Raw genomic sequence first — 17,216 nt, 5'->3', positions numbered from 1 at the left:
TTCTTTTACTTTTATTTTGATTTTTGTTTTTTTGAGACAGGGTTTCTCTGTGTTTTTTTGACTGTCCTGCTGACCAGGCTGTCCTTGAACTCACAGAGATCCATCTGCCTTTGCCTCCCAATTGCTGGGATTAAAAGTGTGTGCCAGCACAGGAACAAGATCCATCCTTGGTGCATGAGCTGCCTTTTGGGAGCCCATTCCCTATAGTGGATGCCTTGCTCAGCCTTGATGCAATGGGGGAAGGGATTGACTCTACCTCAGCTTAATGTGGCAGGCTTTGTTGGCTCCCCATGGGAGGCCCTTTCAGAGGAGTGGATGGGGGTGGCTGGGTTGAAGGGGAGCTGAGGGGTAGAACAGGAAGAGGGGAGGAAGGGGAAATGTGGTTTTATGTAAAATGAATCAAAAGTTAAAAAATGAAATGAATAGAAGAGAGGGTAGTAGAAAATGCCACCAGAGAGTATTCGGAATGCAAAAAGGATTTCCTCAGAACAGGTGTATTTTTTTTCTTTTTTTCTTCCTTCTCTCTCTCTCTTTTTTTTTTTTTTGAGATGGCATTAGGGATGGAGGAGGGGATGTATCTGGTAAATGAGTGTGATCAGAGTACATTGTGTGAATTTCCCAAATAATCAATAAAAGTATATCAGAAAGATTTGGCAGGCCACATTTTGAAACTTTGTGCTGGAACATTGGACATAAAAATGAGATAGATAATTTTCAAGAAATATAGAAATGACTGAAGTTGACTGAAGAAGTAGGAGGTTTGGGGGTAGGATAAACAGACACTGTGTGTATGTATATATTTAGAAGAAAATTCAGCTTACCTCTGGAAGCTGACTAGTGGGAGGAGGATGCTACAGGGTTGGGCAGAAGGAGGTACTATTTTCCAACTATAGCACCCTGCTTTGAATGATATACAGCAGCCACGAATTAATTTAGTTAAAAGACAATATTGTTAGTGATGACTCCATGGGAAGTCATGGGAGTAGGGAGGAGGTGGGTTAAAGGATGGAGTTGATGGAATCCGGAGTAATGCACGTGGGAATCACCGCAAGTAAGCAGATTCTCCTCTCCACATTGCGCACTGCCATCCTGAGACTCCAAGGAATTTATCAAGAAAATCTGAGGCAGGCAGAGCCACAGGACGACCAAAGAAGATCTTTTCAAATCTCCAGACCACAAGGTCTGGACACAACAAGTGTCCACCAGGGGTTCTAAAGCTCCTGCCAAGTTGTTGAGTAAGTAAGTCTGATCCCTCCCAGAGCTGGGTACAAGGGGGCGGGGCAGCGCATCCTTTTCCCTTAGCGGCAGGTAGGCACCTCCCTATTCCCCCGTAGCCCCCCCTCTTACAGCTTCCTCGCTCACACCCACCCACACAGCCTTCTCGGTTGGCTGCTGGAGAGCCATTCTCGGGCGCCAGCGGACAGCAGTGACTTCTCAGCCAGCAGAAGCCAAGCTGCGGGACTGGGCTGCGCAGGAGATCTGCAGACAGCAGCTCCAAGCTGGGGAAGGGTTCTCACGTTTCTTTAATACTTCTTTTCTTATTAAATGCCTCTTTCCCTTTGGCTGCCACAACTTGGAAGAGCAGAGAGTGATTGGAATAATTGACACAGAGGTGTCATTTATGGCCCTTGAAGAAGTTCTGAGTAAGTCTACATTCAACGGCATCCACAAGAACAGGGATAGCCAAGCTTCTGGCCCTGCTTCAGACAGGCAGAGCTCTCTGGCAGCCCAGCTGAAGCTGCAAGAGGTGGAGCTGTGGAAGTGATGGCAATGTCCAAGTCCTGGACCGAGGTAGCCTAGCTCGGTAAACAGGTAAGCATCCCCACTGGGTAAGTGCACCCCACGGGCTTTACCACCGGGCACCCAGGTGAGACCCGAGGCTCCACAGAAGTAAGTCCATGTTGTCTAGCCAGGGCAGGAGGCGGGGCTGAAGGAGAGAGTCTGCTTTTATCACAGGAAATCGTGGGAGACTGGAATGGAAGGATTTAATTTAAATATATATTTAAATATACACAAATTTAAATATACATACATTTGCATTAACGCGTGGGGGATGAGATGCGTAGGAGCCAGAGATTTTTGTAGGAAATGATTGCAGATTGGGGCTGGCGTTTAGGCGTCTGGGTTTTTACAGGAACTGAAGCCATAGCAAAGTCTTACGTTTTTGCATGAACCTGTGATGAGTGGGCAATGAGAAGATGCGATTTTGAAAATGTGCACAAAATCGTAAAGCATATGTGTCTGAGAATTTCTGAAAGATGATGGCATGGGCATTTACTGCTCTGACTTCACTTGGTCCCCCCCTTCCTTCCCCCATATTGGCCTTCAGGAAGGTGCCCAACGACACTGACAGCAACGGACGCCCACACACCAGGCGCGGCCGCACCTCGGACAGAGCCCCGGCGGCCGCCACCCCCTCCTCCCCCGCCCCGCCCCGTGCAGCCTTGAGCTAGTGACTCGGATTGGCTCCTAGACTGCTACCTCTATCAGCAGTGGGCGGTGACTACCTTGGTTCAGCCAGACAGGGCTCATGAACCGCAAACACAAATGTGGAGTTCAGTTTTTAATGGGCTTCTAACTGTTTCCCGTGACTACAGAAGGAAGAGGCTGGGTGCAAAGAAACCCTTCCAAGCTTCCGCAAATGCTGCGGCTGAACGAAGTGGCCTTCTTAGTTTTGGAGTGTGTATCCAAACTTTCTCAAGTACTTGTCATTATAAACCGCTCACTGTGTGCCAACAACCTGTGCCAACTGCTCGAGATAGATCGTATAATTTTATACACCGCGATATCTCTATCTGTATGCTATTTTTATCACCATTTTTTTCAAATGAGAAAGACTGAAGCAAGAGAGACTAAGAAACTTGTCCAAGTTTATACAAACAGGGACTGTTAAAACTGACTGAATATTAAACTCTGCTCCAGCCTGCAGAAGTGGAACCCTAAGTCTGAGCAGTTCCCTCTGTGAAACAGCTCGGAGCTTGGAGTTGGAGGGACAGAATCGGATCAAAGTTGTAGCACTATGGCTTTGGACATTCTGCATGCGTTACTGCATGTGTTTAGAGCTCTAGCTCAGGACATAGAATGTCTGCTCAAAGCCCTGGGCAAGACCATTACAATCAGTAAAACCAGGGGTAATGGTTGCATACCCACAATCTAAGTATTCTGGAGGAGAAGATAGGAGAATCAGAGGTTTAAGGTCATCTTCCTTTACTTGTGAATTTGAGGCCACACCGAGATACATGAGACACTGTCTTAAAAAAACAAGTGCCTACAAGGTTAGCATAATGATTCCCTGTAAGAAATTGTGTGTGTGTTCCTCAAACTTTAACTGTGGTTGGTGAAAGTAAGAAGCAGCAGGTAGCTGGAAAAGCTACAAGGCAGTAATGAACAACACTATCACACTGTAGGCCCGGGTTCAGAGCAGGGCAGGGCTCCACCGAAAAGATGTGAGACAAGCTTATAACTCCTTAGGATTTTTTTTTTTTTTTTGGTTTTTTGAGACAGGGTTTCTCTGTGGTTTTGGAGCCTGTCCTGGAACTAGCTCTTGTAGACCAGGCTGGTCTCGAACTCACAGAGATCCGCCTGTCTCTGCCTCCCGAGTGCTGGGATTAAAGGCGTGCGCCACCACCGCCCGGCCTCCTTAGGAATTTTTTAAGCAGAACATCTTACAGGACATTCACATACTGCCTATCATTTGATCCTTACCACACTGAGAAGTAGTAGGACCTGAGATTCTTCTATTTATTTGGCAAAGGAACACATGTCCTGAATTCCTTAGGTACCTACCTAGCAACATACCTAAAATTCTAAACAGTTCTCTTGCATCTTTATTTGGCAATACCTCCTGCTATAGACTGTCATTTCCTTTGGAGTTTGGAATTTGGCAATTTCAGCACTAAAAGCATTTAGATAAATAATATTAACATGTGGCAGAGATGACTTCTAAACCACTTTTGGATCAACCAAATAGATGCATATGAACTATATTCTATTTTGTTCACAAAGAAATTAAAACTCTCTTTAAAGATTTACAAGATACCAGGCTTATATTCAGTAGTTGTTGAAGAAGTTTAGGAGTAAAAAAATGAACTATGGCCAGAAACAAATGAATATAAAATATATCTTAGAAAGTCCTGGAAGTCTGCCCTGGGTCAGTAAGAACAATATATGTCTAAACCTTTGGGGTAAGGCACAAATAATTTTGAAGATACAAAATATTTACTGACCTTTCTCTTTTGCATAATGACAAACTTCAGATCACTAAAATGTTTACTTGTATGATGAATGAGGAAAGATAACTGGAAATTTGTTGGACCTGTGACTGAAGAAAGGAGCCATCAAGGGAATGACATTATGTCACTGCATCTTTACTGAAGTAGTTGCTAGTTACATAATTTGTGATGGCTCGCTTGACCATATGCACCTTAAAGCTAACAACAACAACAAATGCCTTTACGTGTATTGTTTTATCTTATCCTTCTGATAACTTTGAAGAGGTCAGCAATAGGATGTGAGAGAAAGGATAAAACTGTGGCATTGTGGCCTTTTGCTTTTATATGCAAGCCCCTGTCCCTGTTTAACCCAGATAAGTTAATGAATGTATGAATAAGGCTAGTTGTAATACTATAGAGAATGGCAGGGCCTTGTCATGCTAAACAATGACTAATCCTCCTTAATATGTTCAAATACAATAATTAGTATATCATGCCAGGGGCTGGAGAGATGGCTCAGCAGTTAAAAACACTTGCTCTTGCAGAGGACCTGGATTCTATTCTCAGAACGTACATGTCAGCTCACAGTCATTACACACCCTCTTCTGACCTCCTTGTGTACTTACTTGGCAAGTGCATGGTACACAGACACACATTCAAGCAAAACATTCATACTTGAAATAAAATAAAAAAATCTAAAAACATTTAAAGTGCCCTGCCAGTTCAACAGCATATGACTGTAGGACACACGACTCTCAAGCCTATAACGTGTGGACTTAGTCTGTGAAAAACTCAGGCCGAAGACTTGGAAAAATGTGATAATGAATGATTCTAGGTTCAAAGAGAAGAAGACTCAAAGTCTGTCATTTTTGCTTCATAATTTTAAGTCTGGAAGATTGAGCTAGATGGCCCCTCAGAGCGAAAAGGGACACAAGAAGTCTGTACTTTATAAATAAGAAAATAGTATAACTTCAGGACAAGGATGGAGTGTACCCTTGCCCTGTCATGCTAGTCAAACAGTACATGATTTAACTTTTGCAGGAGGCATGATTTAACTCTTGGATATTGGTGGTCTTTAGTCTTCAACATCTATTTCATAGCCCTGGTGCTTTGGAAGTCATGATAGCTATAATGTTAAAGCTTCTGGATCATCGAGATGCAGGTGTAGTGGGCATGTCAAGAGCATGGGAAGAAAGGCAGCAGGGAGATAATGCCCATATTTAAGTTTACTTTTTTCTCTGAAACACAAGAAAATTAAATTATTTTCTTTGAGGTTATGAATCGATTACATTTCATCTTTAATTCTTTGAAAAATTATATATTTTTGGAGAAAAGGTTTCTCAGTAGCTTTGGAGCCTGTCCTGGAACTAGCTCTTGTAGACCAGGCTGGCCTCGAACTCACAGAGACCCACCTGCCTCTGACTCCCGAGTGCTGGGATTAAAGGCATGCACCACCACCTGGCTATGTATTTTTATTTTTGAGACAACTTTCATTGACCTGGAATTCACCAAGTAGGCTTACCTGGATGCCCAGGGAGCATCAGGAATCTTCCTGTCTCTGCTGCCCCAATGCTGGTTTTTCAAGTGTGTTCTGCCACACGTGGCTTTTTGACAGGAGTTCTGGGTCTCAAACTCAGGCCCTCATGCTTCCAAGGCACGTGTTTTAGTGACCCAGGCACAAGGTGAGGTTTTAAAAATAAAAGAATGACATTTAGAGTGGCCAAAGTGACAGCATTTCAAAATTGAGAGGATGTGTCAGTTGTTTTCACTGAGAAGCGCAAGCTTAGAGACCTCCGGTAAAGATCTCAGGTCTTCCTAGCATTAGGTGTTCCTAGCATTTACTTCATGGGACACAGTAGAGAATTAATCTCAAATGAAAGGAAGCTAGGCAGTGGTTGATTCATGCACCAAATGTATCACTGGTCAGTTCTGCCTTTCTGAGTTCTCCCTAGGTCTACTCAGCATCTGTATTATGGGAGTCCTTCCCAGTCTTCCAGCCCATTCTTACCCTCCTGCCAATGATTATGTCACCTTTTCATTTGCAGCTGTCCACTATTTGACATTTCTGCACACTAGCATCTACCTTTAGGACAGCAGTCTAAAGGATGCTGCCTGTCCTACTGGTTAGCTGACTCTACCAATGCCTGCATCCTTCACCCCTGACCCTACACCACAAGACTCTCTAAATTTCTGTGATATGCTATAGTTTTCTTTATAACCCTAGGTGTAATGCCTTCAATATTTCGGTTCAGGACACTTCCGTCCCATTTTTAAGGGCTAACACAATTGTGCATTCATTAGGACTCCTTTCCTAACCTGCACCCTTAGTTCTTCATGGTACTCATCTCATCCTGCTGTATGCTTGTCTTCAATTCTGCAACTTTTTACACAAAACTACAATTATTTCACATAGAGGCTAAGAACATGGACTTTGAGGTAAGACTGCTATATTTGAATTCTAACTCTACTATGTACCACTTTGGGGGTTTTTAGATAAGTGACTTTCTCTCCCTGATGCCAAGTTTAAACTTTAATTTAAGAAACAAATAATATTAATATCCTTCTCATAGTATCATTATAAGGATTAGGTGTCAGTGCACAGAGACATTGTCATTGGTCAGCACATTGCTTGGTACACGGCAAGCATACCATAAAAAACTTACCACTTTCCTTCTAGATTTTAGATCTCTGCATTCCATATATCTCTATCTTCATATCTGACTAGGTTTGATGATGGATAAATGAATAAACAAACAAATAACACTGATACTTTATTCAGGACTTACTTGATTATAAATAGCAGAAATTTTAAATCACATAACCAGAGACAAAAACACACTAACTTAATCTTCTAGAGTGTTGTTTCTTGTTATTCAAAGGCAAAAACATTCAGAAGAGAGAGGGGAATTCTCTCTCCAACTTGTTTTTCAGCTTATAGGCGGGCTCACTTAGTCAGTTACAATCATCTGGGAGCTGACTGGGACCAGACAGATGAATTAGTCTCACCTACATCCAGGAAGTTAGCTTATGTAACACCTGACCTTTCTGGTGGGATATCACAGTCTTCCTCATTAAGGAGGTGGATTCTAAAATGGAAAATTTAGATGTTGCAAGGCCTGTGAAGGCTTTGCTAAAAAGTGATGATGCTATTTTGTCTATTTTATTGGTCAGATATTCATTCATTTACCAGGATAGGAAGTTTTGTAGCCATGCTTTATAGTTTACTCCATGTGTCAATCTAGGGATGGGATGACTGGACCAGAATGTAGGCTTTAGTTTAGTATAGTGGTGCCTATTTATACTCCAGCAGGTTCCTGATGGTTTCTTACTTCCTGCATCCTTTTGGTTGTCATTCTGTCAAACACTGAGTGGTACCTTGTACTTTGATTTGATTTTCCTTGAGTACTAATGAGACTGAGTACCTTTGATGAGCATGTAAACCTCATGGGTCATTTGTATATCCTCTTTTGGAGGAAGTGATTTGGAGCAGTTCTTTATATAGTCTGGATATGAGTCATTGTAATTTGCTCAACTTTCTCTCTTGGATCTTGATTGATTTTTCTCTTGATTACAAAGGAAGTAACATTTGAGCTGATGTTTGGAGGATGATGAATAATTAAAGAAGAGCAGGGAGTCCTTATAGTTAGAAACAAGAGCAGTGCCAGGAGAGGGAAAAGTGGGTGTATTTAAGAAACATTGACATTTTAAGGTAGGCAGAATGTGAGAAGAGCTGGCATTGCCGGAAGATGATTCTGGGGGGTGAGTTAGGGTCAGGGGAAGAAAGGCTTCCACGATAGAATAAAGAGAAGTGTTTTCATTGGATATGCTCTTTCATTAGGTTAAAGCTTGTAAACTCTGCTTTGGATCTCTAGAGCTTGGAGACTAAGAAGTTTATTGAATATTAAACAATGTAAGACTTTCACACAGCCACCATAGATAGCACACCATTAAGGAGATCATTATAATAGGAGCAAAGAAAAAGAAAGCCATGTACACAGAGAGAAGATGGAGATCAATAGGCTATTAAGAAAGAAAGGAGATGAGAAAGGAGATAGAAATAAAGAGGTGCTGATATGTCAATTGAGCAATGTACTGAGGTGACAGCAATTTTTCAGAAACCCTTATACATATAAGCACAATTGCAGCAGGTTAGACTTGGAGCCTTTAGCACAGTGCACCTTCAGTAGTGGGAAATGCACCGAAGATGGAAGGTACAGATCAGGCGTTGCTGCTGTTACTTTTCAAGAAAAGTGCTTCCAGTAGGAGCTGGGATGGATGAATGAATCTCTTTCTCTTAATGTGGTATGGTGTGGCTGTGATGGTGATAGAGTGTGTGTGTGTGTGTGTGTGTGTGTGTGTACACATGCACACGAATGTGGAGAGGCCATAGATCAACCTTGGGTATTATTCTTAAGAAGCCATCCACATTTTTATATTTTTGGGACAAAGTCTCTCACTAGGACCTGAAGTTCAGCAATTAGTCTAGGCTGCCTGGCCACCAGGTCCCAGAGAGCTTTCTGCTGTTAGCTCCCCATCTCTAGAATTGCAGGTGTACTTTACCATGCCCATCTTTTAAAATGGTTTCTCAGAATGGAATTCAGGTCCTAAGGCTTGCATGGCTGAGCTATCTCTCAGGCTTTTGTTTTCTTTTTTATGCATTAATTTTTTTTAAAGGATGAGCATCCATTTCTCAGTTACAGCTAAGAAAGCTTTGCCTTCCAATTTTCTAGAAAATGAAAACTGAGAAGCCTTGCTTTGAGTAGTACAGAAAGAGAAAGAATGCTATAGATCAGATGAGGAAGAATAACAGGCCGTCCGCTCAGTGAGAGCTGGAAACCCAGGGTGTCCGTGTGGAGAGGTCATTCCTGTAGACATGCATCACTGTAATTGGTACCCATAGGCTGACCAGGACATTCATGCCAGCTTTCCCATACCTCCCTATTTGTATCTCAATGCATCTCAAGCACACAGGGTGGAAGTTCTGAGTCCATGGGCTAGACAACTCATATGAAGAGAACAAGTCATAAAGCTAGAATGTGGCAAACTTTGATGGAGGAAACTTTGTTTTTGAACCTTGTTTCACAATACGTGTGAACAAAAGTTCAACACTGTTCCCTGTTCTCTGCCATTTATCAGTTCAACAAGAAGGAAGAATGTGGCATTGCGGGGGCTACTTTGAATTAGGCAAGGGGGAATTCCGACATCTGCTGGGAAAGGGGGGACTAGACCCTGGAAAAGAATGGTCTTATTGACTTTATTTTACATATTTATTACTGCTTTCTCTTCACAATCATAGTGATACATCTTAATTTAGGAACACAACAAAGAGAAAGAAAATTAAATCCCTCCCTAGGCCTATTATCTAGAATAAGGATCAACGTGTTGGTGTATTTTCTACTAGCTATTCTGATCCACATCAATAACAATGCTTTTAATGATTATTTGTAGAGTGGCCTACTCATTAGGTGTGAATCACTGCTACATGCCGAGGATCCAACAGTGACAAAAGATATGAATGTTTGTTTCCTAAAGGAACTTAGATTTCTATATTCGTGTTGACTGAGCAGTCACCACAACCTTATCTTGCAATTTAAAAATAGTTCCTGTGTGCTCCGCATTATGCTAATTGCTTTTCATATGGTCAGGCGGCTTTTTGTGTGTGTTTGTTCTACATGCGTTTTTAGAGTTATTCATTTTATTTTATGTGTGTGACTGTTTTGCCTTCATGCATGTATGTGTACCAGGGGTATGCCTGGTGCCCGTGGAGGTCAGGAGATGTTGGGTTCCCTGAAATTGGAGAGGTGGATTAATGTGAGCCACCATGTGGGTTCTGGGACTCAAACCCAGGCCTTCTGCAGTAGTAACAAATGCTCTTAACTCTGCAGCCCCTAACCAGGGGCTAACTATCTGAAGAAATATTTCGAATAACCCTAGCATGCAAGTCACTACTATTTCCCATTATAGATGAATAAACTCATTCATAGGCATTAGATAACTTAGTTCAGGCAACAGAGCTTGGTATCAGGATGGGACATGATTGTACCTAGACTTTGAAATAATTGTCCTGCATAGAATAGCAATAGAATGTGTAATGCTTTCTCTTCCTCTTTCTTTGCTAGGTCTGATTGACCCTGTGGCTCAGAAGTCCTAAATTGTAACCACCATGATGGATGATGACACTGAGTTGAGGACTGATGGAAACTCCCTCTTAAAAGCTGTATGGTTGGGGAGGCTCCGGCTGACCAGACTCCTTTTGGAAGGGGGAGCATATATCAACGAAAGCAATGACAAAGGTGAAACAGCTCTCATGGTGGCATGCATTACCAAACATGTGGACCAGCAAAGTATTAGCAAGTCTAAGATGGTGAAGTATCTGTTGGACAATAGGGCAGACCCCAATATCCAGGATAAGTCTGGCAAGACTGCACTCATCCATGCTTGCATCCGAAGAGCTGGGGGAGAAGTGGTGTCCTTACTTTTGGAGAATGGAGCAGACCCCAGTCTTGAGGATCGCACTGGGGCTTCAGCTCTGGTCTATGCAATAAATGCAGATGACAAGGATGCACTGAAGCATCTCCTTGATGCCTGCAAGGCCAAAGGTAAGGAAGTGATTATTATAACAACAGACAAATCATCTTCAGGCACAAAAACCACCAAGCAGTATCTCAATGTTCCTCCATCACCCAAAGTGGAAGATAGACAGTCACCACCACTGTGTGCATCTCCTTCTGATATTGAACTGAAGGCTCCTGGTTTGGGTTCTCCACCCAGTGAGAAGGACGATGATTTCTTCATCCTCCAAACAGGACACCAAAGTGGCTGTAGTACTTCTAAGGCCCTTAATGAGCCTGGATCACCCACCAGGAAAGTGTCTAGCCTTAAAAGGGCCCGCTTGCCCCAGCTGAAGAGGCTCCAGTCTGAACCCTGGGGATTGATTGCTCCTTCTGTGCTGGCAGCCTCCACACGCCAGGATGAAAACCACGGCACAAGCACAGACAATGAGGTCATCAGGAGCATCAACGACATGTCTTTCCCTAAAAGGGGTCCCCTCTCCAGAGCCAACAGCATTGACAGTAAAGACTCCACCCTCTTCCCCACAGTCCAGGAACAAGTTCTGAAAGTTCCAACCTCAGCACCAGCTACCTGGAAAGCAGCTTTCGAGAAAGGCCAGGCTCCCCATCCACGCCTTGCCAGGAGAGGAACGCTTCCTGTTGACCTAGAGAAGAGTGGGATGTGTCCACCAGGATCGACAGTCCTGAAAGATCCAGCATCTCTCAAGCTGTTGGAAAATGACCTCTATGATTTAGATGTACAGCCAGGGTCTGACCCAGCCAACTCTGTGTCCATTGAGTCAGGCAAAGGACCTTTAGATAGAAAGAAACTAAACAGCTCACACTTGTCCCTTTTCCATGGCTCTCGGGAGTGCCTGGATGCTGTACCCAGCACATCTCCCAGCTCAGTGCGTCGCAGGCCCCCTCATCTTTTAGAAAGAAGAGGTTCGGGAACTCTCTTACTAGACCGCATTGCTCACACGAGGCCTGGCTTTCTTCCCCCTTTAAATGTGAATTCAAACCCACCTATCCCAGATATCAGAACCAGTAGCAAACCAGCTTCCCCACTTGCTGGTGGCTTAAAATCTATGGTTCCCATTGCTCCAAGTTCACCAAAGAGAGTTGACTTGAGAAGTAAAAAGAAACTCCTTCGAAGGCATTCTATGCAGATTGAACAGATGAAGCAGCTCTCTGACTTTGAAGAAATCATGACCTAGAACCCCTTAGAAACAGTTCCCCAACTCCTAGTCTTTAGAATAAGGAAGAAACCAAATCTAGAACAACACAGCCACACAGCACCTCTTCATCCCAATCATGGTGTGTGACAGCTTCAGAAAACACGGTGACAGGTGCCACGTCACTTCTGAGACAAACCCAAGGGTTATCTCAGAGGGCTACTTCTGAGATAACCCTTGGGTGTTGCTGTTTCACACACCAAAAGAGCTCAGAATAACTGGGTTGTGGAGTTGAAGGTACAGGAAGAAAAAAATTCTCCAAAGGAATCAAGTTACTTTTGTAGTTGGAAGGTAACAGCACAAGTTTCATGGTTAGTATTTTCTGCCAGAAAAGCAGAAAACAGGAATTTACAACATGAGATTGTATTCAGAATACATCATTTGTAGTCTATAAAGTGCCTAAAAAGAAAATGAAGTTTTCATATTTTTCTGGAAAGCAGAAAAGCTCAAAAATATCCCCTAACTTCTCTATCTGAATACCTTAGTTCTACATGGCGAAGGAGAAGCAAAGTGTTCCCTCATGGAAGAGGTTTTGACATATGGGTCTCACCTCCCACTGTGCTGTGACCATTGTTAAAAATGTAGGGAGGGCATTCAGATTTCCCACTAATGTATTTTGGTTACATACTAACTTGGGTGTGCTGCTAATTCCCAAACATCACAAGTATGCAGATCTGTGCTGTGTGCCACAATAGCCGGTAATTCAGAGATGAGCTTTCCTCCAGTAATGAAACCAGAAGCATCACACAGGATTCATATTGAAACCGTGTGGAACACTCCCTTATAAACAAACCCATCATTAACTAAATTGGACTCAAAGGTGATGTAGTTGACCCAACAGACCTTTACAAATGTCTCCTGATTATCATTAAGACAGTTTGGAGATTTATGATAGGCTTAGTGATAAATGACCGTAGGACATGTACAGATGAAACAGCACAGTAGGTAGCTTTCCAGCTGGAAACAGCGGGAACTGGTTTGATTTTTTTTAAGCCTGAACATTTAATGGGGTAAAAACCTTCATTTCCTATTCAATGATCTGAGTAAATTGAGGGCAATCTGGCTTCTTCTTTACCTGCATTATCCACGTGATAGAAGATTTATATAAATTACCTCTGTAATTCTTCCAAGGTACGAACAAACCCACAGAGGAAGAGGTGTAGCACATTTGGCATAACGTAGCTACATTGTAAGTGAGGAGTTAAAGGCCTCATTTTCCTCCATTTCTTTTTCCTCTTATGTAGGCTGAGGTGCTTTTGTCCATTGGTTAGGAAACTCAGGTATCCCCACAGATGGCAACATGCATAGGAAGAATCAAGGCTTTGGGTTTGACAGATTAGGGTTTTCATTTTCAAGTGTTTGATTTTAGGAAATTAGCAATGCTACTTTTGGCCTCCGTTACATCAGCTGTGCAATGGTATTTACTATGTCTATAAAGTTGTATTATGGATTAAATCATGGAGCAGATAGAAGCATCAGATTTTGTGTTGGCCATGGGTACAAATCATTAGATGACTCTTTAGTTATTTCTTGAGATCCTGGGAGCCTCAAAAATATCAGGCAGCAAATAATATCCTGTACAAAACCAAGTCAAGTCTAGCTAAAAGATTTGAATGTCTCTATGGGACCCTCAGTGATTCTATAAATACTAATTCCTAAAACCTCATTTGTCACATAAAGCATCGGCCACAAAAGATCTATATCTTACACCATTTCTACAAGGTTGTATGATAGAAATTTATCTACATTTATATTCCAAAAAGTTTTCAATAATACTTATAAACAAAAATGTTTATTTTTTTTTAACAAAATGATTCCTTTCAGGAAAGTACTTACTGGATCTTGGCGCTTTTCACACTTGGGGCTGGCAACTGTTATGGGGGTATTGTTATGTCCTGGGCATTGTGTGATGAACAGTAGCATCTTGGCACTACTCAGTAGATGACATTCTGACATCCAAATGATAACAACCAGAAAGACTCTAGACATGTCCAGATGTGTCTGTTCTGACAGCAACACTGCCTTGGTTGCTCACTAACACTCTTAGGAAATGCTGCATGTGGTGGAAATTCGCCATAAAGGACAAAGTGAATTGGATATGTAGCCTCCAGAATTCTTAAAAAATCCACACAAACAGGAGTATTAAAGGTCTTGCACTTTGAAGAAAAGGAAGCATATTGGAAAGAGCACATAAAGCATGAAGATCAGGACTCAGGAACTTGATTTAGTGTGGGAAACCCACATGGTTTTCAGAACTGCCTAGAAGTTCTCACTAAGTAGACACGATCACAGGCAAATAACAACTCTGAATGCACTAAAGAAAGAATCATAGAGAAGGCCCTGCTTTTATCATGTTCAACACACACAAACGCACACACACACACACACCTGCACATTTCTAATACATTTTAAGTTATGATTTGTGTCAATTGGAACTAGCCTCTGCTAGTAGAATCTAGCTGTGAGGATAAAAAGACATTCCAGAAGAGAATTTCATAAGCCTTTATCTAAGATTTGGAAGCCTAATTTATCCTGAGTAGTAACTTTGGTACATTTATATTAGTTAGCTTAGGTGAAGTACCAAATAATAAATTGCTCATTCAGAGTAGTTGGACCATTGAACAAAAACATAATATCAGCTATTTTCATGCTAGTGTCAGCCAGTTGTGACCTTTTCATCAGCCTTCTCTAGGTAGCCATCAGGACAGCATCTTATCTCATCGCTTCCTGGTGATGGATTAGTCAAGTTAGACTGTCCTAAGCTAATGTAATGGTGAACTTACTACACCACTGATCTTGCTTAAATAAGTATTCTTGTCCATGTCAATGAACTTCACAGAAATGTTTTTCAAAAATTGTTTTAGATTCACACATGCTTCCTAGTCAGGGCTTATCATATCCCTTTGGAAACCTAGTCACTCTGTAAGGTAGCTTCTAACTGCATTTTTAATTATCTATCCACTTAAGTGTCTAGATTGTTTCTAAATATAATTTAGAAAGTGAGCCCAAAGTTTAAAGTCTAGAACTTTGGTTTGGTTTCTAGATATTCCAAAGCCTTTTTTTTTTTTTGACACAACTGCTGTCAACTCTCTTAGAACTTTGTCAGTAAATGGTACTTTGTATATGCAGGATGGAAGTGCCCTTCCTGCTTTGTGTGTGTTGGTGCTTCAGACGTAGCCCATGCTGCCTCCCATGGTTCTCTGTAGTGCTCTGTCCTATCTCAAGCAGAGGATGTGTGCAAACATGTGTCCAAGTCCATGCAAGGAAACCATTTAGATGTTTCTAAGATGTCAATAAAAGATATATTATAATCCTTCAATACAAGTGACGTGTCTCTCTCTTTTTTTTTTTCTCAGAGAAATTTTAAGGGTAATATTATCTCTGTACATTTTCTTTCTTATCAGTTAAGACAATATCTCACTATACTTGCACTGGTCTATGGTCTTTAGGATGATATTGATAGCAACTCTCAGCAACATCAACTTCATCAGAGACTCAATATTTTACATTCATATAAATTGAAAAGCCAACTTTTCCAAGAGTGAACTTTATGGCTGGTTTCTCTCCTGTAGAAAAGAATTCTATTACTGAGAAAGTGGTTGTCATATTTGAAAAGAAATACTAAAAATGAATCTGGGTCTTTATTTCATAGTGTAGAGTTAAAATATGAATAAAATGCAAAACTAATTTTAATTTTTATATCTATAATTGGCTTATAGTTTTCCTTTTTAATACTCTTTATCTGTGGATTTGAAGTCCTTTAAAAAGTTATATGTCGAAAACATGGTCCCTAGTCTGTGGTACTATTGGGAGATGGGGGTTAGGCACTGATGCTGTATCTGAAAGGGATAAAGAGGTTCTCTCTCTCTTACACACACACACACACACACACACACACACACACACACACACACCCCAAGCACTTGTCCTTAAGTTTTTGAGTACCAGTTGTTATTTTGATTATATCACAACATAAAAAACAACACTGAGTCTGAGTGATTTATAGTGAAGTGAGATTTATTTGGGTACACATTTCTAGAGGTGGAATAGTTTAGGAGCATGGTGATGGGAAGGGTCCCATCCTACTTTACCCCACTGCAGAGAACGGGGGGTCAACTGGGCAGGTGCAAAAGGGAAGAGTGGATATAAAAGAGTAGGCACCTTCTAAGAGATATTCTTCTGGGAACTCACAAATATTTTTAAGAGGGTAGAACCCTGCTACCTAAAAATCTTATAGGTCCCAACCTGTCTCTGTGGATTACATTGATTGCTAGATTTTTACATGAGTTTGGGCAGGGACAACACACTTCTCAACTGTAGCATTCATTATATTTACTTAGTAGATATAGGGCTTCTTAGTTTAGGCTCATGAAATTCAAAGCAGGCATTTGGGCTTTTGTGGTTCACTGAGGAGCACAGTTCAGAGATCTTTCTAAGGAAGGTGGGAAAACAGGACCAAGAAAGGGAAAGGACCAAGGAAGGTTATGACCTCAAGGGAAGTGTCGCTTGCCCTGATCTTCAGAGAGGGGCTATTAATATAGTAAAAATCACAAGTATATCATCTCTCTGCCATGCAAGGGGCTCACAGCTATCATTCTAGATTTGACAGTGGCAGATGAAAGCCAAGAGAGCAGGCAGTTTTTCTCCTATTGAATTCAGGGAGTAACGCTAGGGCAAAACAGAGAAGCTGTACAACCTGAGCGGTGGGCACAGCTGGGGCAAGTGAGGAGGGAAAAGGATTTAGCCAGGACTTTAAACTGTACCAGACACTCAGAGCTAGTCTCCTCTGCTGCTTCTTGGAACAGATTTAAAATGTTATGTTTTTCTAAGGAATTACTCATTCCCTCCTAAGTTTATCATTTTGGGGCATAAAATTGCTGATAATAATGTTTTGAATAATGTTTCCAACGCCGCTGTTTGAATTTTTGCTTTCTTTAATCCTCTTGAAAGAGTCCTGTAAAGTCCGAACAGCCTCACTCTGGTAAAGCCCAAGTTATCACTTTGCTCTTTTATTACAAATTGGAATTTGGGCTTTCTAAGATTTCTCTACCAAGTTCAAGTCATAAAAATTTTGTCCTGTGTTTTCTTCTAGAAACTCTGTGGTTTTAGGCTTTATATTTAGATCTACAATAGACTTGAATGAAATTGTTACTTAGGATGTGAACAATGGACTTAGGGTCACTTTTTGGCATGTGGATATTCAATTTTTCTGGCACTAT

At 41.6% G+C, this 17,216-nt stretch overlaps 1 protein-coding gene across 1 annotated transcript; it reads left to right on the top strand.

The window, feature by feature from the left end:
• The first annotated feature begins 1,480 nt into the window (after positions 1–1,480).
• Positions 1,481–15,179, top strand: Ankrd34c (ankyrin repeat domain 34C). Its single transcript, XM_057767835.1, has 2 exons — positions 1,481–1,812; positions 10,331–15,179. Exon 2 carries the CDS (start codon positions 10,375–10,377, stop codon positions 11,977–11,979), a length of 1,605 nt encoding a protein of 534 aa, XP_057623818.1. The 5' UTR covers positions 1,481–1,812; positions 10,331–10,374; the 3' UTR covers positions 11,980–15,179.
• Positions 15,180–17,216: the final 2,037 nt, after the last annotated feature.

Source organism: Chionomys nivalis, chromosome 4 (genome assembly GCF_950005125.1).
Source record: "Chionomys nivalis chromosome 4, mChiNiv1.1, whole genome shotgun sequence".
Lineage (NCBI taxonomy): Eukaryota > Metazoa > Chordata > Mammalia > Rodentia > Cricetidae > Chionomys > Chionomys nivalis.
Note: the sequence above shows the minus strand (reverse complement) of the source record. Positions and strands in the feature narration are given on the sequence as shown.